Source organism: Anoplopoma fimbria, chromosome 2 (assembly GCF_027596085.1).
Source record: "Anoplopoma fimbria isolate UVic2021 breed Golden Eagle Sablefish chromosome 2, Afim_UVic_2022, whole genome shotgun sequence".
NCBI classification, from domain to species: domain Eukaryota; kingdom Metazoa; phylum Chordata; class Actinopteri; order Perciformes; family Anoplopomatidae; genus Anoplopoma; species Anoplopoma fimbria.
In genome coordinates, this window is record NC_072450.1 from 22319355 (window position 1) to 22343175 (window position 23821).

General features: G+C 42.5%; 4 protein-coding genes across 5 annotated transcripts; 1 reads left to right on the forward strand and 3 right to left on the reverse strand.

The window, feature by feature from the left end:
* Positions 1-2793: 2793 nt before the first annotated feature.
* mettl21e (methyltransferase like 21e) lies at positions 2794-5736 on the reverse strand. The gene is made up of 5 exons (XM_054617475.1): positions 5703-5736; positions 3663-3814; positions 3459-3576; positions 3230-3327; positions 2794-3120 (listed from the first exon to the last, which is right to left on the reverse strand). The coding sequence occupies exons 1-5, from the start codon at positions 5734-5736 to the stop codon at positions 2794-2796; spliced, it is 729 nt and encodes a 242-aa protein (XP_054473450.1).
* A 672-nt stretch (positions 5737-6408) lies between these two features.
* On the reverse strand, positions 6409-16109 carry ercc5 (excision repair cross-complementation group 5). Its single transcript, XM_054612197.1, has 15 exons — positions 15892-16109; positions 15099-15274; positions 14865-14980; positions 14631-14732; positions 14316-14376; positions 14021-14164; positions 13718-13928; positions 12404-13306; positions 12011-12312; positions 11566-11685; positions 8909-9122; positions 8122-8266; positions 7572-7774; positions 7413-7495; positions 6409-7125 (listed from the first exon to the last, which is right to left on the reverse strand). Exons 1-15 carry the CDS (start codon positions 15977-15979, stop codon positions 6583-6585), a joined length of 3411 nt encoding a protein of 1136 aa, XP_054468172.1. The 5' UTR covers positions 15980-16109; the 3' UTR covers positions 6409-6582.
* A 304-nt stretch (positions 16110-16413) lies between these two features.
* Positions 16414-21611, forward strand: blzf1 (basic leucine zipper nuclear factor 1). Of its 2 annotated transcripts, none has more exons than XM_054614614.1 (7): positions 16414-16676; positions 17001-17087; positions 17815-18278; positions 18646-18845; positions 19063-19191; positions 19923-20160; positions 20255-21611. In XM_054614614.1, the coding sequence occupies exons 2-7, from the start codon at positions 17069-17071 to the stop codon at positions 20438-20440; spliced, it is 1236 nt and encodes a 411-aa protein (XP_054470589.1). In that variant the 5' UTR covers positions 16414-16676; positions 17001-17068; the 3' UTR covers positions 20441-21611. The 2 variants fall into 2 exon arrangements, with proteins under 2 accessions (XP_054470589.1, XP_054470597.1); XM_054614622.1 differs by having other exon boundaries at positions 16414-16656.
* Positions 21612-21698: 87 nt separating this feature from the next.
* Positions 21699-23627, reverse strand: trmt10c (tRNA methyltransferase 10C, mitochondrial RNase P subunit). The gene has a single exon (XM_054614604.1). It carries the CDS (start codon positions 23354-23356, stop codon positions 21785-21787), a length of 1572 nt encoding a protein of 523 aa, XP_054470579.1. The 5' UTR covers positions 23357-23627; the 3' UTR covers positions 21699-21784.
* Positions 23628-23821: the final 194 nt, after the last annotated feature.

The following is a 23821-nucleotide window of genomic DNA, read 5'->3' on the forward strand; positions in this document are numbered from 1 at the left end:
CAAGTACTTCCCACATAGCTTTTGTAAATACAGTAAAAACCTCACTTTCAAACACCCTACTTGTGACCTCTGACCTACCTGCTGCTGCTTTGTTTCCCAGTGAAGGATCTCAGGAGCAACCAGACTCATCTCATCTGGGGGCCTCTGACTTTGAGGTTATAGCATCCTGTTGGTTACACCCATCACCATCACAAGGGCATGAGGGTATTTTTAGAGCAGTGCCCATGAGAAATGATCACAAGCAAGTTCAGCGCGCACATAGACACACACACAAACACACACACACACACACACACACACACACACACACACACACACACACACACACACACACACACACACACACACACACACACACACACACACACACACACATGCAAACACGCCCACACACACATATACATACACCTACACACCAACAACAACTACAGATCCCAAATGACAGGAATGTCATGATTCCAACAGGCATGTTGTCCAGTGTCGCTTATGGGCTTCTCTGCTGTCGCTTCATAGAAGGCAAAGGCCAAAGTCTGTCAGCTCATACTGAATATCATTGTAATGATATAGCATTAACATTAAGTAATACTAAACCTCCTACATTAACTCTGCTGAATGATTTCCAGCTACTTGGTAGTCTACAAATAGTCACATAGGAAAACCAGACCAAAACCTTATTTGTGTTTTGGCTTGAGATCATATTGGCAGAAAGCCTTTGAATGCGTGTGTTGTCACCCAAACATTTATAACCCCAAAGCCTCATGAAGTCATTTTACCTGCTGTTAAGTCTGTAACACTTTTATCAGTGGAGATAATCAAATGTAAAGATCACACAGGAAGTCTGGAACGTGTCTATGCCATCCATGCCTACTCGTTTGTCTTGCAATGACCTCAATTGCTTCACCAGAAATGGGATGTAACAGGATCAGGTTGGCATGCCCCCAAGAAAAGAAGGGGCTCCTGTAATATAAATCTCAATAAGACCTTCCTCATTTACATTTCACATCTTTGGCCATGGAGTATGATCTCCCAGTTTCAGGTATCGTCAAACTTAATCCACTCACGTCCCAATTCTTGAAGTCCATCCATGACCTCAGGATGGTTTGACCAGTTGACTGGGAATGTGCGCAGTGGTTAGGTCATTGCTCAACTGTTGTCGATATGGAGCAGCCTTACTTAGACAAAAGATAAGAGTTTTTAAGCTTGAGTTTTTGGCAGCATCTCATCTCTGTCTCTCGGTGAAAGGTTGTTTGTTATCAAGAGGCTGTTGAATGAGTGATGAAGTTAACCGATGCCTCTTCAAGGCCTCAGAAAGTCTTCAGCCGTTGAGTATTTGTTTGTCCTGACAATGATACAAGGTGCTTCACCGCCACCAGCATAGATAGCCTCTCTTGTCCCCCTTTAACCCAGTGTGTTTCTGCAGCCAAACACATATCCATCACACGGGCAAAAAGACAAGGAATGACTGGACAGAAAATGTTGGACGATTTGGAATCATGAATGATATATCAGATTGAATAGGTCACATTAATAGCAGGTTACTTCAACTGGGGACTTTCCAAAACATGCAAAGTTTGTGTGCAACTCTTGTAACTGAAGCAGCACATGCTGTCCAATTTGGATGTGATCTTTTAATTTGACCTTTAATTTGGTAAAGTGTTTTGAAGCTGAATATTAAGTCTTATCTTGGTGAGGGCATAGATGTAAAGAATTATTAAATTTGTTGATTTGACTTAGGGAGAACTTGGTGGCTAACAGTTGCTTATTAACATATTGAGAAGTGATAGAGCAACTTTTAGAGCAAAAAAACTTTTTTTTTTAGTTCACCAATACATATAATATAATACTCTTTTTGCTAAAATTTTGGTCTCTACCAACAAGAAGAAATCTGGCCCTGCAGCAGCTAAATGCTGCACTATATTCACCAGCTTGTAGCTAACTGTGTCTGTCTTCTGTTTGGTGCTGAGCTGGAAATGTACAGAGAGTTTTTTAAAGCCTTTTAGCTGAAAATGTAGCTATGACAGCAGTGAAAGTGAATACAATTTTTTTTTGTGATAATGAAGGGTCATCACTGCAGAAGATTCATTATCACATTGGGGAAAAATCTTCGCTTGAGGGGCAACAATGTTAAGTTGGGCCTGAGGGTGGTGCCAAAAGAAAGTTTGTATTGTTACCTAAATCCTAAAGGTGTATCCTCCTTATACAGTCGGTCATGTCAGGTTTAACTCTACATTGTCACACCTTCTAAACTTTCACCAGCCTCGGTTGTACTGCTGCTGACTGTTAATAACAGTCCTTCATGGTCCCCGGAGGATTCAGCTTTAGGGAACCATCAGTGACTGATCCAACATTTAGTAAGTGTGTTTTTTTGTGACTAGTCATGAATAGGTGACAAATCCAAAATGCCCATTAAACATCAAAAAACGCCTTGACTGTATACAGACATTCATTTGCCAGTTTATTAAGTTCACCGAAATGATCAGATCAGCAATACATAAGACTGTGTTGCAATATAGTTGAATGTTTCTAGCAGATAAATACACTGTAAATAATATAATGAAATGTGTAAAAACATGGATCAGAACTTGAGATTGTGATATCCTGATATATCAAACTAGGAATATTATAAAGTCTTAATGTAGACATTTAGACATGCACATGGGAGCCATAAAAACACGTGACATTACAAACATTCCCATTCAGTAACACAATGTTTTACATTTTACCTAATTCTGCAGTCACAGACACACTCACACGATCACACACACACAATAAATAACAGTGTTTGTTAACAGTTCAGGCCGCAGCCCCTCCCTGGTCTTTAGTCCTCTTGTCCTTCCTCCAGGCTCGGTACAGTTTGATACTCAGACTTGGGAGGTCGTACAGCTCCTCCAGGTGGAAGTGCTGCCGAAAGCGGTCGACAAAGCTGTTTTCTGGGTCCAGACGAAAGCGCATGGCCCACAGGATCTGTGTGTTTTCCTGGCACAGGTGGTCAAAGGTGTCCATCAGTTCCTCCAGGTAAGGATGGGCGTACACCACGTCAGCTGCCAGGATGTAGTCGAAACAATGCGTGGCACGCGGGAATCGCTGCTCAACTTCCTGACCCCAGATGAGCTCTGTGACCTAGAAACAGAGATGATTGAGCAAGACACAAACACAACGCAACATTTGCTGATGGTTGGATTTTTAAAGATCAACCAAACAGTATGACATCTGAATAGAAAAAAACTACCAGAGGGATGTACTTGCAACGGCCCTTGGTGTTGCGCATGACATTGTACTGAAGGTTCCCCAACAAATCCGGCAGGTCAGTGGAGGTCACCTTAGCACCTGGAGAGAGAGAGAGTGCAGCTGGGATTTAAAGGAAATGAGATACAAACAGCAACAGAGAGAGGGAAAATTAAAAGATTAAGTCAAAGAGACTTGTTAGAGCTAATCACCAGCTGTGTTTTGTTTCGTACCTAACAGACTGGACACGATGGAGACGAGCCCAGTTCCAGCACCAAGTTCAATCACATTTTTGTCCGTCAGGTTGTGTTTGTCTCGGTTGGCCTCTAAGAAATGACACAACACCATCGCCTGTTGGGGAACACAGTTTAAAATGTTAACTGGCAGGACAGTGCGGCAGCTAATTATTTGTGATAATGTATAAAATCTGGGCGTACCGAGGGCCAGAGTACTGCTCCATAGAGGTCTACGGACTCTTTGATACGGATCTCCATATCAGAAAAGACGTATCCCTCCCAGGCTTCTGGACCAATCAAAGAAGGGTGGAAACACCGAGCCATTATGGCTTTAGCAAGCTCTGCATCCACAGCTGTAAAGTAAAGAAAAAGTGTGATACTGTAGTGAGTGAGGACAACGCAGAGCCTAGATTACAAGACAAAAAAACAAATAAATAGACCTTTCTTAAAGCAGACATTTTGACGTCATAGCAGAAGATGCACATGTGTAATTAATCAGACTGACTCACTGGTATGCTTTGTGGTATATTTTCAGGCCTTGCACAATACAACAAAGGCCCCCAGTGCCCTTGTCTTATATAATATATAGGAAGCAGGTGTGCGGGATACCAGGGGCCAAAGGGCAAATGTATAAGAATATCGGAGCCCCATACAAGGTCTTGACTTCAGCCCAAATGTGAATAACATGTACTCTATATAAGGAGGTGTGAGAGCCCGAAAGGCAGGGAACTCACAGATTCGACTCGAGACCTCCGGGCGCTCTAGACGTCCGTCATGACATGTGTTGCTTGTTTGTAATAAACTTTATTATACCAGCAAGAAGAGTGTCCGCGGAGCATCCTTCCTCATCACTTCAACAGCACTGTCGCATGAAAGATACGACAGCTTAAATGGTATTGAGCTGTAATTAATGTTATTGGTTAAACCTGTGACAAGTCAAACTTTTTGCTGTGATAAAGGTCATTAGAATACATAATTTTTAATCCAAACAATGCTGCTAACGCAAAATAACCAAAACGCTTTATACACAGTTCAGTAGTTTAATACTAGTTTTGTTAAAGATAATAATTGTTGCTTTTTCTGGTCTCGTCAAAGGTGTTGAGTAAAGCATATGTTCATTTTTTTTGTGTTTGCAGTCTCTTCCTATCTGATCACAGTCTGTTGTGAGCACTGCTCCTTGTCACCACTGCTGTTCTCTTGGTTTGGTATGTACAATTTTTCTGATTTCTCGACACATTGTATCATTTTGAGGCATTTCATGCTCCAACAACTCATGCAGCAACAACAGCAACTTAACAACAGAGTTGAAACATATTGCTAATCACTTTTTCAACTAAAGTGAATACTTTGTGCACCTGACTTGGTAATTGTGAGTTCCAGAAGTTGCTGACTGAATTGCTGGTGCATCAACACTGTGTGACGTGGCAATGGCAAAGACCACCAGACCTAAATTTGCACCCAAATTTGATTAGGAACTAAAATAGTTTTAATGGATTTTTCAATATCAGCGTGCAGAAATCTCATAGATTAGATGAATATCTTAAAACTTGGTAAGAAGGTGAGTCATTTGGTTGAACCAGTCTCAAAATGAGTTGAAAGAAACTCTACAATAATGGTAAGACTGCAGGGCTACTGTGTTGGATTGGTAGGTGTTTCTTTTATTTTGTCCATCACTGCACATCACCTAAATATGGCACTGAAAGCTGCCAACCATAAATCAAGCAGATGAGAAATCATCTTGTTTTCCTTCCATATCACATTACGGGGAGCATTTGACTCTCTGCTCTATAAATGAATCACATTTAGGCTCATAATGCCCCTCTGATCCTGCTGTTTGTTTGCCACATCATGTCAGTGTGTCAGACTCAAGCTATGTGTCAGTGCTGATGATACTCAGAGCATCAGATACACAACTTTAGTTATGCAACACTGGTTTGGAGAAAAGGTCAGGGGAGCCCACAGAGCAACAATGCTAAGGTGGGGGAGTGCATTTATAGCTGTTGTGTGTATAAGTATGTTCATTTTTGTCATTAATGAGCAGAGATGCAATTGTTTGCATGGAATAAATATTTCAACATCTTATGAGCTCTGACATTTCATTCATACTCATCTGATTTATGGGATTTAAAATGAACTCTTTGTGGGAAAATGTAAAAAGTCATCATACCTCCAAGATCAATTAATGCTGATAGATTAGAAAGAAAAAACTTAAAATTCTAGTTTTGTTTTACAAATTCTCACCTTCTTCTTTGGTCTTGGACTGTTGAGCCTCCATGTTTGAAGGAGTCCAAGCAGGAGGGCAAGAACGCCCGAAACAGATAATCTATAGCAGCCAACTTATTCGTGGTCTCGAATCTTTTTGAGTCAGTTTGGATCCAGATCTAAAGTAGTTCCGTGGTTTTAAGTTACACACAAATAAAGTGTTCCCTAACTTCTTGTCCAACCACTTCAACTCCACCCAACATTTCTAGCTCTCTCTGGGCTTGCTTAAAACCCCTCTCTAATTCAGACTGACTGAAGGACAGAGACAGCTGCTCTGTCCGACTGCTGAACTGGAGCTGGGGAGTGAAGGGGAGGGGTAATGTTAAAATACTCACCCAATATATACTAAATTTAATTGACAAGGTAAAATAAAACCGTAATAAAAAGTAATAAAACCTTGGACACACTTGAATTTTCTCTACATGTGCAAATGCCTCAATGCAGAAGGAGGAGGGGCCGAGTATTTCAGTCGCATTTCAGTTTGCGACTGAAATACTGCCTGGAAGAAATTTATGACGCTTAAGACTCGCACCTGTCTCAGTCTCATGCTTGAAAAATGACTAAAATGTCTGAAGATGTGCCAAACTTGCATCTACTCCAGAAGTAACGCCAACAACCAAAAACATTTAGCTCAAAGATTTAATGCAAAATATTCCCATTCCTCTTACAGATCATAAACCTCAAAACATATAAAAAATATTTTCAGTCATGTCAATAGTACAAAAAATACATATTCTATAATAGAGAAAAATCTAAAATTCATTACATGATTAATTCACCCATTTTCTTTATAAATATCAAATATAATATCAAAGACATTATTTGGGAAATTTGACAATCTATATTTGTAGTTCAGTCACTACTTCTTCCCCCGTCCCTTTCCTCTCTTGCTTCCTCCTCCTCTTGGGATTTTCGCTCCACGTCCTCGTCGGCTGCCTTCGAAGACAGATCTGGCTGTAACCATAGCAATTTCACCGCCACCGTCGCTGTCTTCACTAGAGCTGCTGCTCTTCCTGGCCCTCTGAGGAACAGTCTTAGTAGACTGGGGGACGTCCTTCACCGAGACAGACTCCTGGTTGGTGCTGCTCACATCCTTCAGAGATGGAGGAGGAGATTCAACAACCACCTCTGACCCCAGAAACCCTCCTCCTCCCACAGACCTCTCCTCTTTTCCCTCTCTTCCTCCTTTCCTCAGACTCTTGCTCGCTGCCTTTCCTTTCTTAGTTTTGGATGGGGATGGCCTATCCTCGATACTGTCCTCCTCCTCTTCCTCCTCCTCCTCTCCTCCTCCTCCTCTCTCCTTTCTCTTCAAGCAGGTGACGGCTCTGCGCAGTCGCTGGCTGTGAATCACCTGCTTCTCCTGTTGCTCCATGCGGAAGAATGAGTCGATCCGCAGCTGAGTCTAAACCAAAACAGTGAGAGATGAAGCGCAAATGATGTAAGATTAGAGCGTGGTTTTACTCTCTCCGTTAATGGCTTCTCAAATTTACACACTCTGGAGACTTTTAAGAGAGTGTGACAAAGGACTAGAGACGGGATGCTTTTAAGAGTCCTAACTGGACTAAAGATGTGACAGGTGCATATTATAACAATATTTTATTTGTAATACAAACACGTGAATGTACATATTCTCCTTAAATTTATTTTAGATGAGTTGAGTAATTAGCTGGTACAAGTACACCTAGTTACCTGTTGGGTGTTGAGCTGCTTGATCACAGGCTGAAGAGTCTCCTCTGTCTTCCGACTGCTCCAGCCAAAACGACTCAGACAGAATGTACAAGAGTGGTTAAGGAAACTTAACACGATTATGAATATGAGCACAGACACACACAAATACAAAGGAAGGATATTCTTTGATCATGTCGAGCTGTGGGCGTCCCCAGCTGAAGAAGTTGTCTGACTGGTCCACGGCAGGTTGCAGGTAAGCCTGAGCCACTGCAGGGTTAGGGAACCCAGGGTACAGCTTTAGGTCTCTCAGTTTCTTCTTAACCTTTGTATCCCGAGGATCAGCCATAAGGCGCTTTTTCTCCTGAACCTCTGACCACCATTGACTAGTGGAAAGAAACAATAACCAGGCAAATCAATGCAATTATTATTATCGTTATTTATGTAGTTCACTTAAAATGCACAGGCAAATATAAACACTTAATCAAAACTTTAAATGGACAGAAATGGATTAATAAATTGGCTATACCAATGAGTTTGTTTGAAAAAAGAGAAAAATAAAAAATAAAAAAATAAAAGTTGGTCGCAACTGCTAGCTGCAAGATGAAACACGTCTGTGGTAATGACTGCACTCTCATCCCACAGAAATATAAGATGAAGAACATTTATTAACACCTACTTTGAAAACCCACTAACTTTTGAATAACCTGCACCGGTTATCTCAAACACACACCTGAACTGTGTGAGTGGCTCCAGGCCTGGCCCCGGGAACTCGTTCAGTATCTCCATGCCAGTCACGTATCCCACCCCCGGCACACCCTCTGTGTAGTCACTGCCCAGCAGGTAAGCCAGGTTTATCAGTTTAGTCCGGTCCAGACCTGAGACAGAGACAGAGGTTTATGGAGACAGAAAAGAGAAAATGACCAAAAAGATGGGGGAAGAGAAGTAAAACCTTGTTCCAGCTACTCAGTCTGCTGACAGCCTGTCACAATACAAACACCTGTCTCTGATATGAGCAATGAAAGCTCAGCGGATTAGCACGTCATCGTTATACTAGCACAATTTCAACACCTCACTCTTCCATCTCAGCAGGCCACAAAACAGCAATATAGCACCATCTGCAGTTGCACTTCTATAAAAATGAGGAATAATAAATCAGTCATATACGCACAAACATAAAAGTCATATAAATAAATGCTATAATATATATTATATTATAAAAATAATCAAATGAAATGGCATAAGAAATGTCATATTTGCCTGTAATTTGTTTTGTTTTTACATTAAACAGGATATTAAAATGTGACCTGCTTTAGCTGAAAGTTGACTGGGTTTCCAACAAAACTCAGTCCTAATTAATTATCATATGCATCTCAAGATTTGAAGAGCTTTGCAGTGGAAATGTAGAGACTTAGACTCTAACATTGAAACTAATACCAATTCAACAATCAAATAAAAACAATAGGACAATTATGTAACATGTAAATACTTGATAAGGACATGTGACAGGGAGCACTGACCCAGATGGTTCTGCAGGTCACTGTACTGGTAATGCTCAACATATTTGTTCTGGCTGAAGAAGTTCCTGTAGACGTGTCTCCCTCCAAACAGCCACACGTCCGAGTCGTCCGTGATGGTCCCGTGTGTGTGTTCGGCTCGGTCGAGTGCTGCACACTGAGCCTCGGCCTCCATCGGCGCCACCAGGAACGGCACACCAAACAGCCGCAGCAGCTCCTGGTATCAAAGAGGAAAATAGTTATTACCCTTAAACCCCTCGGCCCCCAAAAAAGACACAATCTTCTTGGTACCAAAGCTTGTGGTTTGTGTCTTGATCTGCAAAAATATGAGTTACAGAAATTTCCAAACTTGCTCCTCTTTGTTTTTCCTGTTGCAGTGTTTGATAATGCAGTTGGACCAAAGCTGTTGCCCTAGCAACAGAAGGGCAATACCAAAGTCTATACTAACTCCTTGATGACACTGTCACCATTTGCCAGGATTTTAATTATGTGTTGCACTGTAAACACTTTTATTACATTTCAGTCACCTGAGAAATACCTTTGCTCCAAGCAGCATTTCCAAAACAGCCAAGGGGATAAATAAAGATCAAGCACTTTATAGGTGTTGCATTAGGGGGTGATTTTATGAAGGAGAAAATGCTGACAGCCTGAAACATTTAATAGTGTCAGTGAGTTGACAAACACATGCGCACGCCAACACAGAATGCCAGGCTGGACGAGCCTGGCATAACTAACAAATGGAAGCTCCTCCATTTGTTCCCCGAAGCATTGTTCTCCCCCTCTCTTCAGCCGTAAAGGCGTCAATGCTGACACTCCACAGGCTGAGAGGAAGATCTCAAGTCAGCCCGGGAAATACGAACCAATGAATAACCTCCTTCCTCACCTCCCCCTCTCTTTTCTAGCTGATAACGCGACATCTGGAAAAGCAAATATGAAGGGATGAACTCAAGCATGCCTTTCGCCAGGAACTAAACCAAAAAGCTAACAGAGGTCAAAGCAATACATTCCTTCTGTGAAACATTCAATAACCCCAACCAAAGAATTTCCCATTTGATTTCAGCATAATGCGTCTTTCTCGCGTAGTTGTGGAGTAGAAAACAGAGTTAAATTCATTTTCATATATTTCAGATCGGACTCATCATGTGACCATATTGCCCTCCAGTGGTCAATTGGAAATAACACATATTGGACATGCATGACCTCTGTTAATCCTGTATACCAAATGTATGTAACTGAAATTCCATCTCTGTATCCGTACAAGTGTGTAAGGTCTGTTAAACTCATAGTGAAGAAAAGTATGTGGGTTATTTGTTTAAAATGTTAGATTAGTCAATTTACTAAACAAGACCGCCGACACTAGGGACAAAGGAATCCCAAATCTTGACAAAACAAAGCCATAAAAATCAAGCCACACCCTGGGACCCGACACCTATCTTGAACAGATAGAACCAGGAGATTTGCTTTGTTCGCTCTCTTATTTCCTTTTATTCCTCCTGTCCTCCTGTCCTCTTCGTTTTTGTCCGTGTTAGGTGTCTTGTTAAGTGTTATTTTATTTTAGAACAGCAGTTTTGCCAGTATTTTTCCTCCTCAAACTCCTTTGAGCATCTTAGAATCATTCTTTTAAGCAAGCCTTATTTTTAGTGAACCTCTGTTGATCTCGTGAGACGTCAACTTTAATTATTATCGTTTAGGCCAAAACGAGATTAGTTGGAGAATATCAACGAGTAGCCTCAGTTATCGAACTATTCAGAGCTATATCCCTCTCCACACACCGGACCGGATCCAACGCCCGTCTTCAAGCAAGACCCAAAGAATTCTGAGACTTTTGCCTGCTGACTGAGGGAGAACCCCGGAGACAGCGGAGAGACACCGGAGAGCCACCGGTCCACTTCACCCTCTTCACCTCCGACGGACCGGAGAGTCCGACGGCAGAGCTGAAACCACCAGGACCGCTGAAGCAACGGCAGAGACCCGCAAAAGGCATCCGGACCCCTCGGCACAAAGTAGGAACATCTCAACCGTACTGTGATCCAGAGTTGGTGTAGGAGATATAGAAGCTCTGAATAATAATATAGATTGACCAGATAGAGCAGGGATAGGAGAAAGAGGAGACTTTCCTTCACTATTTGATATAATATTGCCTGATTACCTGAAATCCATTCATTCATGTTTTGTATTGTTCTTTAATTAATAATCCTGTCGTACATTCATTATATTACCTTTTTAATAAATTACCCATATATCGCCAAGTCATTGTCTGTCATATTGATTCAAAAGGTTGGAGCTATGAGGTCACTGAAATCAGGACTTACGCCTGAGATATTGAGACTGGATAATTTGTTACCAAATTATTGATCATATTTTTATTTGTTTCTTCTATTCAGAAGTGGTGCCCCGCAATTTTTACGTAAGCAATATTTTTATTTTAACGTAGTCATAAACAACGCTACAAGATTGTAAAGTAATACCGACGATAAACGTATGCCCCGGTCGGCTTCACGCCTTCTCTAAGTGGTCTTATCTCATGAATGTGTATTTCCATTTTGTGTTATATTCCACCATCTAAACTTTTCGACAGACGCTCATACATTTAGGTGTGAGGGTGGAGTGTCTGTGTATCTAATGTGTCTGTATGTGATGTGACAGTGTCTTCGGCTCACCTGGCTCTCCAGGTGCATCTGTCCGGTGACAGTGTTGGCCATCCTCTCCTGCTGCTGTTTCAGCTCCCTCAGGCTGCTCTGCTCCGCCTGCAGAGAGCTCTCCAGAGCCTCCAGCTCTTCCTGCAGCAAAACACGCACACGCACACACACACACACACACACACACACACACACACACACACACACACACACACACACACACACACGCACACAGCATCAGCCCTGTCTCATACACATTGAACTGCTACTAAGCTCAGCCTAAAGCACATAATTTAGAAAATACTACAGTGTAATGCAGTGTTAAGTGAATGGTGGTTCAACATATAATGGTGGATCGTTGTTATACTTCAAATCCTGAGGCTATAATCTTTATGTTCTTTAAAACAGTTATTAGCTTTGAAAGTAAAATCCTCTGTGTCTAAACCATCCTGACAGGAATGCTTACCACGTCAAAGTGTTCCCATTCATTTATTGCTGGAGTTGAGCTGGACTCTGTCTCTGTTCCCTCCTTTAACTCTTTCTCCTCAGTTTGTTTATTTTTTTCTTCTTCTTCTTCTTCTTCTTCTTCTTCTTCTTCCTCTAAAGAAACAGCAGCTGGACTGCCGGGAGCGTGTTTTAAACCTTTTTCTTCCCGCTTGGTCTCATCTTTACAGACCTCACCTGGAGATGCTTTCTTTTCAACCATTACAAGTGAATCATCTGCACTCTCCTCTTTAAATTCTTCGTCCGACACCTCGATGAAGCTCTCTGGGAAAACACATAAAGAAGCACTTTTGTTATTGTCAGCAGGCTTAAGAAGTTTTGAATAAGTGTGATCTTTCCACAACTATTACTGTACCTTCTGACCTGCTCTCATCACTGCCCTCTGACTTCATATCCTCTCCATTCCTCTCCTCCAGAGCTTCAATCACCTCATTACTCCTCTGCTTTAACAGCACAGGATGCATTTCAGTCTGTGCACTGAGAGGTTTCCCACATACCTGAGCAGAGAGATTGGTCGATAATGTGTTTGGATTGAAAGCAGCGGCCCTGTTTGTCTTTGTGATCAGCTCTTCTTGTGTCTCTATCTGCACTCTACTTCCCGTCCTTAAATCCTCTGTCAACTGAGGTTTTTGCGGTATCGCAAAGCGAAGTCCTTTATTTCTCTGACCAATCATGTCCTCCGTCTCATCTTCAGAACTACCAGCTAACAAATCATCTTTCACGTGTAAACTTTGGCCTGTCGGGTTCTCCTTAAAATCAGATTTTTCTCTAGGCAGAGTGTTCACACTATCAGGTTCTGTCTCCTCCTCTGAGCTGCTGATCACCACCTGGGGCACAGGATGGTGGATATTGGCCTGCATTTTGATGGGTTTGCTGGTGATCAGAGTCCTGTGTTCAGCAGCGCCGTCTTCCTCCTCAGCTAGAGCTTGCTGGATGGCCAGCAGGGTGCGTGGGGACACGCTACCGTCTTTCTTCTCCTGGTCCATGGCCTCCTCCTCCGAGCTGTCGTTCATTGCAGCCCTGATCGCCTTGAGTGTACGCGGCGAGGGTGGTGATGTGTCTACCTGAGTCGGTTTTGACACAGACGGTTTGGAGTCTTGTGAGGAAGGACCCGGCAATTCTGTCTTGTCCTCACAAGCAGGACGCCACAGGGGCTCAGGTCTGTCTGCTGCTCGTCTGAGGCCGTCTACCAGGGAGCTCCCGGACCAGGCTGCAGTTGCTGGTCGGCTCTCGGGGGCAGCCTCACTCTTTTTGGAGCCTGCGTAGGAAAAGCAGAGTGATGTTTCAAATATGAAAAAACAAAGACAAGTTTGCACTTTTAGATTTAAATTTAAAGTCAGTTTTTTTTTTTTTTTTTTTTAAATCAATGAAACCCTGTTAAAGGGCCATTCCACAAATCATTGGTTACAGACAACCATAGATTTAAATATGGCACCAAATCTTCTTGCAGAGTTTCAAAATACGGTTGAGATGGTAATCTATCACACTGAACTTACTTTATATTAAGTGACACTTTGTAATAATGCAGTTATGAGCAGTAACTATTTTGGAAACATTCTTTTTCAATGATGCGTTCAAGAAACAGGACAACTAGCCGTTTACACTTTTCCAGTAAAAACTGAAAACCTGTCCTTTGACTGAGTAAACACACCATCATAGCCTCCCTCACCTTTAATAAGGATATAGTGGGAATAGTCCTCTGAAACCAGCCGGTGGGACTCTACGCTGTGACTCTGCTCGTCCCCGTCCTGTTGGCTGAGCTGTGGAGCGCTGCCGGCGCTCCGCTGACTCATCTCTTTCTCCACGCCATGCAGACGCTGATTCAGATGGTTCCTCTGCAGCAGACCTGCCAACTGGTACTGTGAAAAGTCTCCTGAACGCTAAGAGGAAGTGAAGAGGAGTCAGTGTTGAGGAGCAGGAGATGGGTAAGTGTGCGTGTGTGTGTGTGTGTGTGTGTGTGAATGAGCAGTACCTCTGGGGGTTTGTGGTACATGGTCCGGCGTCTTTTGGAAAACTCTTTCATGTCTTTCAGTATCTCATGTTTCATTTCAGGAGGAAGGCTGGCAAACTCCTCTGAGTTGATATCCACTGAGTTGGGGTCTTCATACAATTCTCCCTGAGACACAGTGAGCAGGATCCAACAACAACCAAGCAATATTTAAACATTATTATAAAACCAAAATACCATCAATATTTGCTGGAACACAAACTATCATTTGGTGGTGTTGCTATTCAATGTTACGCTCCAGTGCATGTGATAACTTTACCTGATACATGTGATAACCATCATCCGTCTCCTCCAACTCTTTCTCTTCCTCTTCCTCTGAACTGAATAAATAAAACAAATTAAAATGATTAAAGTACCCGTATTATAAGTGAAATAACTGTATAAAAACAAAAATCGCAGAGCTCTTCTTTGTGCACAGTTGATGTCTACTTCTACTTCTCCCATCTAATATACTATGTAAAGACGAGAAGCTTTCCAGCCCCTTTAACTATGGCTGGATGTAAAACTTTGGTGTGGATTGTAGATATTCTGACTGAATTACAACAATGACTAGTGAGTTTTAACCTTCCCACACCTGCTTTTGTTCTTCTCCTCTGCAGCAGGCAGGGCCGGAAGAACATAGATGTCGTCAACCTCATCTCTCCTCACAGTGGAGAGGCTGGGTAGAGGATCCTTACTGTGGCAGGGGAAAGAAGACATACCTCAGACAAAAGAGCTTTGAATGACTCTACTAAGAGAATAGACAGGTCATTGAGTAGGGGGAGAAAGAGGAGAAATATTGCAGTTATTTTCTTGTCCATCCCTCTACCTGCGGTCACCGAGTGCAGCTTTGATAGCCTGTCTCTTCAGGAATGTCTTGAGGAGTTTCTCATTGGTCTGTTTGGACTCCCGAGTCAACTCTTCTTTCCTCTGTCTCCTCACAGCCTGCAGGAGAACCACAGCCATGTATGATTAAAAAAAAAGAAAAAAACAGAATACGTGGTAATCACATGCATTTGGAAGGTAAATCCCAAATGATTTACACAGACATGTTTGGATGTACCAGAGTCTGTTTCTTCAGCAGCGGTGCGTCCCCATCAAACACAAAGATTGGCCTGATGCGGAAGTAGAGCAGCTTACAGACGCGGTGGAACAGAGTGAGCAGGTGGGCGTTCTGGACGCTGTTCCCCTCGCGGTCCCTCACCCCCTTCACTGCCTGGTTCAGCCAGATGCTGATGTCTGGAGGTGTCTGGTTAAGGTTAATGCTATGGATAACATAACACAGTCAATACGTCACATCGGTACATAAAGGAGAGGTGAAGGAACCGTGCTCAAACAATGACAGACATAAAGAAAGATAGATAATAATAATAATAATAACTTTATTGTTTTATTTTTATTTTATTGTATAATATGTGTATTTATTATCTGTTTCTATGTAGTTGAGCTGCTGCAACACCCGAATTTCCCCCATGGGGATCAATAAATATAAATATAATATAATAATAATAATAATAATAATAACTTTATTTATATAGCACCTTTTAAAAACAAGGTTTACAAAGTGCTTCGACAGACAAGGCAGCAAAACAGTGCAATAGATGAAACATTAAAAACAATCATTAGGACAAAACTAAACTAAGAAACAAAATGAAATAATAAGTGGCAATCAAATAAACGAACAAAATAAATAAAATCAAGTAAAATAGGTAAACATAAAATAGTAAACGAATATAAGATAATATACTAAAACCAATTAAAAAGAAACATAAGAGCCATTCTGTAAAGATGTGTCTTAAGAAGTGATTTAAAAGAGATTACTGGATGCATAGCACACAACCAGGTCAGGAGGATACCAATGGCCAGGATCTTTCCCTCCAGAGTCTCAGGGTTGATGGGTTTCCCTGTGCTCTCCAGCAGCCTCCAGAGTCCGTGCACTCCCATGATAAGTCCCACACACACCCGAAATACTGCGAATATCAAACCCTGAAAGACGATAAGTCACCTGTGCATGACTAATCTGAGCATTTTATTGAATCACTTTAGTGAATAAAGAAGAAACTGCCTTGTAGCGGCAATTTTCAACATTTGTTGTTACACTATTTTTTGTCCGTAACGCATTATTGACTACGTAGGAAGGTTCCGCATTGTTCACGTCGGGTCTTATTAAGCTGTTACACCGTCAGCTTCGGGCAGAATGCGTTTCCCTGATCTGTTATCAGTTTTTACAGTTTGTTGATGAATATGTTGATGATTCCGGTAGAACAACAGACCGGGGATCAGTTTAGTGTGGAGTTGAAAGGACGGACAGGTTATGTATTACATTTATATCTCCTGGATTTAGTCTGTCAGGTTTTCTTGTCTGACGCTTCTTTTGCTTCGGTAAAATGTCCATATTATTAAAAAAAACATGTCAGAAATTGTCCGGGGTAGTGTTGCACTAGCGACTTTTCGGAACAGTGAACTCTCTGCTTTAGTTTGCAAAAATAGGAGGCGTTTCGTGGCCGGAAGTATTGCCTGAAACACCAAACGCAGGGTAAAACTCTCCCAGACGCTTGGAAGGCCAACCACTTCCGGTGAAAGAATAAACAGCCTGCTGCTCACACGGACCCGTCGAGCCGGTAGGATCCATTGTTAGCCGGTATGTTACCCGACAGTTTGTCTGGACACCCACATACGAACATCAGACAACTACTGGGGAGGGTGTTTATGTGAAGCAAGCAGCTACACTGGTAGCGTGGACGTCACTTTAACTTGGGATGGTTAACTAACCCGTTAGCTTAGCGGTTAGCCACCGTTACCGTGTGACGTCATCAGGACATCAGCTGTTAACCTTTTTACATTTACATCACATTACAGTCATTTAGCAGACCTGTGACCAGCGTGTGTCTTTGCTTGCCGTCAGACACACTGAATGCTACAGATGTCAACAACAAACCACTTTCTCTATTGTTGATTGTCACAGGAGGAAGAGTCACTGGGTCTCACCTGAACTACAGACCGTCTGAGCAAAACACCACCTCCACCTCCACCATGACTGCTGCTGTGAGAGGTGACGTCACACATTCATTAATTCACAGTGCTTTTATTTAAGACCGTCAGTAGTCCACGTGTCTTCATGTTGTTTGGTTTTTGTAGCCACATTACATTTGATTAAGGTTTGTTTCTATGTGCAGGGAACTAGTTTCTGCTCATCCAGCTTGCATAGTAGAAACCAACTTTCTCAAATGTCTAATCTCGTGTGTTTGACCAAACACAAGCAGCTGTGTTGCCTGGAAAAGTTACTGTAAACCTGGACAAAACATAATTAAAACAGGAACTATCTGATCAAGGAAAGGGTAAACAAGACTAAGAGTCTGACTGTTTTTTTATTACCTGGCACAACAGACACATTTAGTTGGGTACCAAAAACGTATTGAGGTTCAATACCCAGCCCTTCATGCTGCTTGAGAGGGTTTGTGGCTACACCTCTATTTGACACATTTAAGTCTTTGTCTGTGTTGTTTGGCATTGGCAAATAAACTGTTTCATGCAGTACAACAGGGTGTTTATAGGAATATCCGCACCTGCATTACGAGCAATCTGCTTCTTATTTGATTAAGGTTTGTTTTTATGTGCAGGGAACTAGTTTCTGCTCATCCAGCTTGCATAGTAGAAACCAACTTTCTCAAATGTCTAATCTCGTGTGTTTGACCAAACACAAGCAGCTGTGTTGCCTGGAAAAGATACAGGACGCATTTAAGTGCAAAGTGTAAACGTGGCTTTATTTATTTTTCCAGTCTCTGCCAGGGTGCCGGTCCGAGGAGCCGGCGATGGCATGGAAACTGAAAAACCGCCCACCGCCATCCTGGAGGTAAATACAGATACACTGCCACCAGGTCCGTCTGCGGTTCCCCTCCTGAAGGTGGCAAGCCCCAAACGTTGCCCCAAATCCACTCAGCCTGCCCCCCCTGCGGCTCACCAGCCTCTCGGGGTGCTCCACCTGGGCAAGGTGAGTCGAGAGGCGTGCACAGAGGTGGAGGCTGTGAGGATCATCATCCCCCGTTCTGCCATTAGCCGGCGCACCCGTACAGGACCTGCTGAGGGCAAAGGGGAGGTTGGTCAGCAGGCTGAGGAGCAGGGCTCACCCCCGCTGCCTCTGGTGGAGGACTGGAGAGGACAGCTGGTGAAGCTGCAGAACTCTGAACGCAGGCTGCTGCAGGACAAGGAAGGCCTCTCCAATCAGCTCCGTGTGCAGACAGAGGTAAGGCCCCAAATGAAGCAGATGCATTCTATTTAGATGTTATTGGTGTTAGGCTTTGCACAGGCAGGTTTAATGCTGTCTCATGTATCAAAACATGCAGGAAGTATAGACATGTGAAACAGTACAGCGATCAGTAACATTATCAATTCATTTCAATGTTTCTTTTTAGTTTTTTTTTTTAGTTTATGATTCGGAATAGTTAATACTATATAATCATGCTCCTTATTTCTCTTTGGGTGGACTTAAAACGAGACCACTGTATTGTTGTTTTATTCTTTCAGTGATTAAGTGCATTAAGCAAATACATAAAAGAAAAAGTAATTTCTTCCGCTGTGACAGGAATTTGTTATTTATTTCTGTGTGCCAGGTGAACCGTGAGCTAAAGAAACTGCTGGTTGCGTCGGTGGGTGATGATCTTCAGTACCACTTTGAGCGTATGTCACGGGAGAAGAACCAGCTGATTCTGGAGAATGAGGCTCTAGGCCGGAGTCTGGCACACACCGCAGAGCAGCTGGAGCGAATGAGTATCCAGTGTGACGTTTGGAGGAGCAAGTTTCTGGCCAGCAGGTTTGAAATATACAAAATATAATTAGAAATGACAAATGTTCCTCTCATCCTGCAAGCATATGTCAGGGACATGTGAGCATTGCAGGAGGAGGACAAACAAAATTAAGATAAAATTAAGATTATTAATAATCCGATTATTTTACCATGAGGATCAATTAGAGATTACAATTAACGTTATCATGTTGAATAAACATTTGCATCAATGTTGTCTCTTCAGAGTCATGGCAGAGGAGTTGACGAATGCCAGAGCTGCTCTCCAGAGACAGACCAGAGAGGCACAAGGAGCAATTCAGGACCTTCTGTTGGAGAGAGAAGAGTTCTCCAGCAACATGGTGCTCACTCACAGGTAACGTTCAGTATATTCATCAATACTAAATTAAGGGAATGGTTCGTTATGCTAGCTTGTATTTAAAAATCCTGATGAGGAAAAGACACACGAACTCTGCTAAATTCAACGTGACAGGATTAACTGCAGGGAAATGTCGCGAGAGCCACCAGATAAATAATAAAGCTGTTGCTCCACTTATTGGCATCTCCTTTTATTGTTATTTTCAAAAATGTAAGCACTCCCTTGTCCACTGTCTGGTGTATTTGTTTAAAAAAAGGCTATTGTAATGTGTGTAAAATACATATTTCACAGTTAGACTCACACTGGCACAGCTTTCTAGTAGGAACATGTGACCAACACTTTCATGTTAATGTGGAATGAATACATTTGCGCTTCTTATCCCTTGTTAAGTAAACATTTAGGATTTCAGTCATTCCTGTTCTATCAACTCCTTACTATTCATTTGCATTCACAAGATTTGAGACAAGATTGGGTCTATGTTTTTTTTTTTTTTATCCATGTAGGCAAGCTTAAACTTTAATCTTGAAAAAAATTGTCTTGTGAAATATTTTCCTTTATCTAAAAAATTACTTATTAAAAAAGTTGAAGTTGCATTTAATATTAGCTATGACAACAAGAAGATATTCTTAATTTTGCACCTTTACCACAACATAGTTTACTCAGAGATGCCTGTGTTAAGAAATTAACCATTTATAGCAAGTTTTCTTTTTTTTTTTTTCTGACGTCAGATCTCTGGAGCAGCTCCTGGTTTCTCTGCAGTGGGGCAGACAGCAGACGTACTACCCCAGTGCACAGCCCCTTAGCACGGGAGAGCTGGCAGCAGCCAATCACAAGCTAGCAGACGCCATCAACTCCCACCTGCTGGGAAACACCACCAGCAGCAGCAGCAGCAGCAGTGCGCTGAAGAGCAGCAGTGCAACGGCTGAGCAGCTCTGCAGCACTCCGGCTGAGAAAATGGCCGAGAAGGTACGAACTCCACACCCTTGTACAAATCTGACAGTTTTCTAGCATTTGTCATAAAATCCAAAGCTTCACAAATATTGTATGTGTTCTGTCTTAGGTGCTGAAGATTTTAGATCCAATTTCCTGTTCGGAAAACAACACAGACCCTCCGCTCAGTGACTCCACCCCCTCAAGCTTTCTTGGCAATAAGAAGAGCATCGGCAGATTTCACCCATATACCCGCTATGAAAACATTACTTTCAACTGCTGCGAGCGCTGCACTGGAGACATCCTGGTTCTGTAGGGGTCAAAGGGCGGCCAAACGCACCAATCGCACACTAATGCAGCATCAGAGGTCATTTCAAATGACTGAGATCTGAACAGGAGTGTACTCTGGAGATTATTGCTACTGTGTGTTGAGTGAATTCTTGGGTAAAAAGTTAGCTGCTCCAGCAGACTTCTTTGGTACCAGTATGAGGCTGGCGTTTGCTACCGATTGATTGTTGAAAATCCGCAATTTCAGATAATGTTTTAAAATGTTACGAACCTGCTTTTTAACTTGAAAAGAGGTTATAAGAAAATGGAGTTGTTTGATCAGGGAGTGTGATGTGATAGTGATGAATGCATTTCAGAGCCATGGCAGCCTGGTTTAAACTATGTAAAGTGCTATTTATTGATGAGATGTGAGGTCAAACTAATAATCAGTATTACATGGTGGACAGACAGTTAGGGTGTCTGATTATTCATACTTGAACATTAGACTAGTGTGTTTTAAGTTTTATATACATAATACTATAATAACTCAATGTGCAAACCACATAGCAGTCAGGCTGTAATTCATACCGGTGAGCCTGACGCTTGATGGGGCAGCCTGTCCCTCCAGGAAGTTAAACTGTTAATGAGCTAATTGAACAGTCACGATGCCTCTCATACTGCAGGGGTCGCCCAGATTTCTCAGTGCGATGGTGTTATCATATTTGAAAAACATTGTATTTATATTTTGTAAAACGCATGCTGGAAAGGCATAAGAGGTTTAACGGTAATACAATAGAACTATTGTACACAAACGCATCCAGTTATTTGCAAAGAGTTTAACTTTTGTGGCGTTTCAAAGAAAGATTTATGAATCTTTCTAAAAAAAACATTTGAAATTAAATTTGATTTGTTTTCATTGAATCATGTCGTATACATTTTTAGTTTTTTTTAATTCATTATTTAAAAAAAAAAAATGTTAGTACTTTTTTGTTTGTGTCTCAGAATACACTCCTACGAAATGATGATGAATATATTGCACATGCCTTTTTGCATTTTTCTTAAACCAAGCTGTATATTATTTTGGCTTATTTTATCTGGATGGAAAAAATGGTGTTGATTATGTAATATACAGTGAAAGCACACCATAAAAATATTTCATACATCTTCTATTTTCCATGTCAGACCAAAATAAAGACCAAAGTAGTTTCTACTTTTTTTTTTTTTTTTTTTAAATGTCTTGTTCTCTTCTTCTTTATAACCATGTGTTGGATCTCAGTCAAAATAAAGCAGTCATTATGCACCAGCGACTACTTTTTACAAAACTTTATTCAGCGCTGTATTTTGACATTTTTTTTTTTTACCTTATTTTCCCAAGTTACAATTTTTGCGGACTTCACTCGCTATCCCACCAAATCTTGCCTTTGCCTGCACCTTTTCTTCCCTCTATGTTACTCTTTAATGATGTCCGTATTCTGGTTGCAGCTGGTTTGTTTCCTCTGTCACTTGGCGGTCCAGCAATTCTGTCTCTACCGCTGAACCCAGACTCTTTACTGGACCTGTAAAAACTTTGGCCCTCGTTTTTAAATGTCCTCTCACTATTTCTTTCTTCAGATCTAGGCGGCCTGTCAACATCCTGTCTTGGTCTGTGATTTGTGACTCCTGTGCCTCTGTTGTTGGAAATCACTTTCTGTGTCTGTTGTTGGTGGAAGCCATCATACTTCCTCTTAGGCACAAACTTCAACGCCTCCTCCCATTTCCCCGTCTCCTTGAGAGTGAGCATGATGCGGATCATCTGGTCCAGAGTCAGATTTTTGGCTCCCATCTCCCAGTGGAGGAACTCATCCAGCGGTAAACGGGCTGTGGCCAGATTCAGACGCTTGGCATTGGCCATTGACAAGCCCGACTGGATCGACCGGTCCACTAGAGCTCCAATGATGTAGACTTTGGAGTGGTCATATGTGCGGAGAACGTTGGGGGAGTCAGCACTGAGGTATACGAGCTGTTCGCGGGGGAACCGATCCACGTGCTGTTGGTCAGTGCTGGTGATCATCAGGCGGTCCCAGACTTCTGCGCCGTATCGTTTGACCAGCTCCTTCTTGTAGGCTCCGCCTGCCTGCAGGTTGCAAAAGTGGAGGTGGTAGGGCTCGGTGGCTCGCCGATTACACCCTTCCACCTCCATCAGCTGGGACACGGTGTTCTCCAACTCCCGCCTGGCCATGACTGACTCATAGCTCATGTCAAACACCAGCGGCTGACCTAACTGCATGGCCTGGGCGCTCTTCCAGGCCAGGTGCTTGTCCAGGGAGCGGTCCCAGAACTGGAGGAGATATGTGTTTTTAAGTGCAGGTCCTCTCTCTTCCTCTGTGTCACTGTCCCCTCCTCTGCTCTGCTCTATTAAGGCCTCCCTCACTGCCTTCTTCTGCTTCTGCTTCTCCTTATGGGCCCTTTTGTGGCCCTCCTTGATGGCCAGGTACTTCAGGTACTTCTTCCTGGAGGCCTTGGTGGTGAGCCCTGCCAGCGTCTGAACCTGTTCATTGGTCATCTCTTGAGGTACAAGCTTCCCAGCTTCGCGCCACATTGCAACCAGATCGCGAGTTGCCTCCAGTGGAGAACTGTCCTTTGAGTCACCATCTGGTTCTTTAAGGCTCTCATCAGCACCACTTGCTTCCTCATCCTCATTGCTTTGCTGTCTCTCTTCTGATGCCGCTTTGGCTCTCATTACAGATTTCCATTTGTCCAGATCTAGTGTCTGTGTTTCCTCTGGTTTATCTCTGTTTGGCTGGAGGGCATCCTTACACAGAGAGATCCCAGTACTGACGTGTCCAACAGAAACGTGTGGTCGCTGACGGCCGGCGCTGCTGACTAGAAGAGAAGCTCTGACCTGCCTCTTGGTAACACAGGATGCCAAAAAGAGACTGCCTCTCCACAGTTCATAACAGCCCTGGTTAGTGAAGAGCCGTAACATCGCGGTAGAAATGTACTAAACTGCAGCGAGGTACTGAAGTACTGAGAAGAGGAACTATAGCCGGTCACTTCTAGACTGCCGCTGTGTCTTCAAGAGTTTAACCGGAACGGAAGGTGTCATCAACGCGGTCCTCTCCGTTTCACACCGTCATGAAGATGTAACACCTGCATCTTGCGTCTTAAGTATTGTTTTTGTCCACTTGTCGAGACGTCCACGTTTGTCCAACATTAAGAGAAGGTCACGTTGTTTGAGTAGTGTCACACTCTAATGTGTCGTAGTGAAACGCCTCTACATCGCATGGTACAGATAGTCTAAATGTTAACTAACGTTGGCTGACGATAACACGATACTTCAACCAACATCATTTTTACACAACTTACTACTAATTCTCCGTGACAGGTCGACATAAATTATTATAAGAATTATTTTTTTACGCTACTGGTAATTTAATGTAGTTTCCAGCCG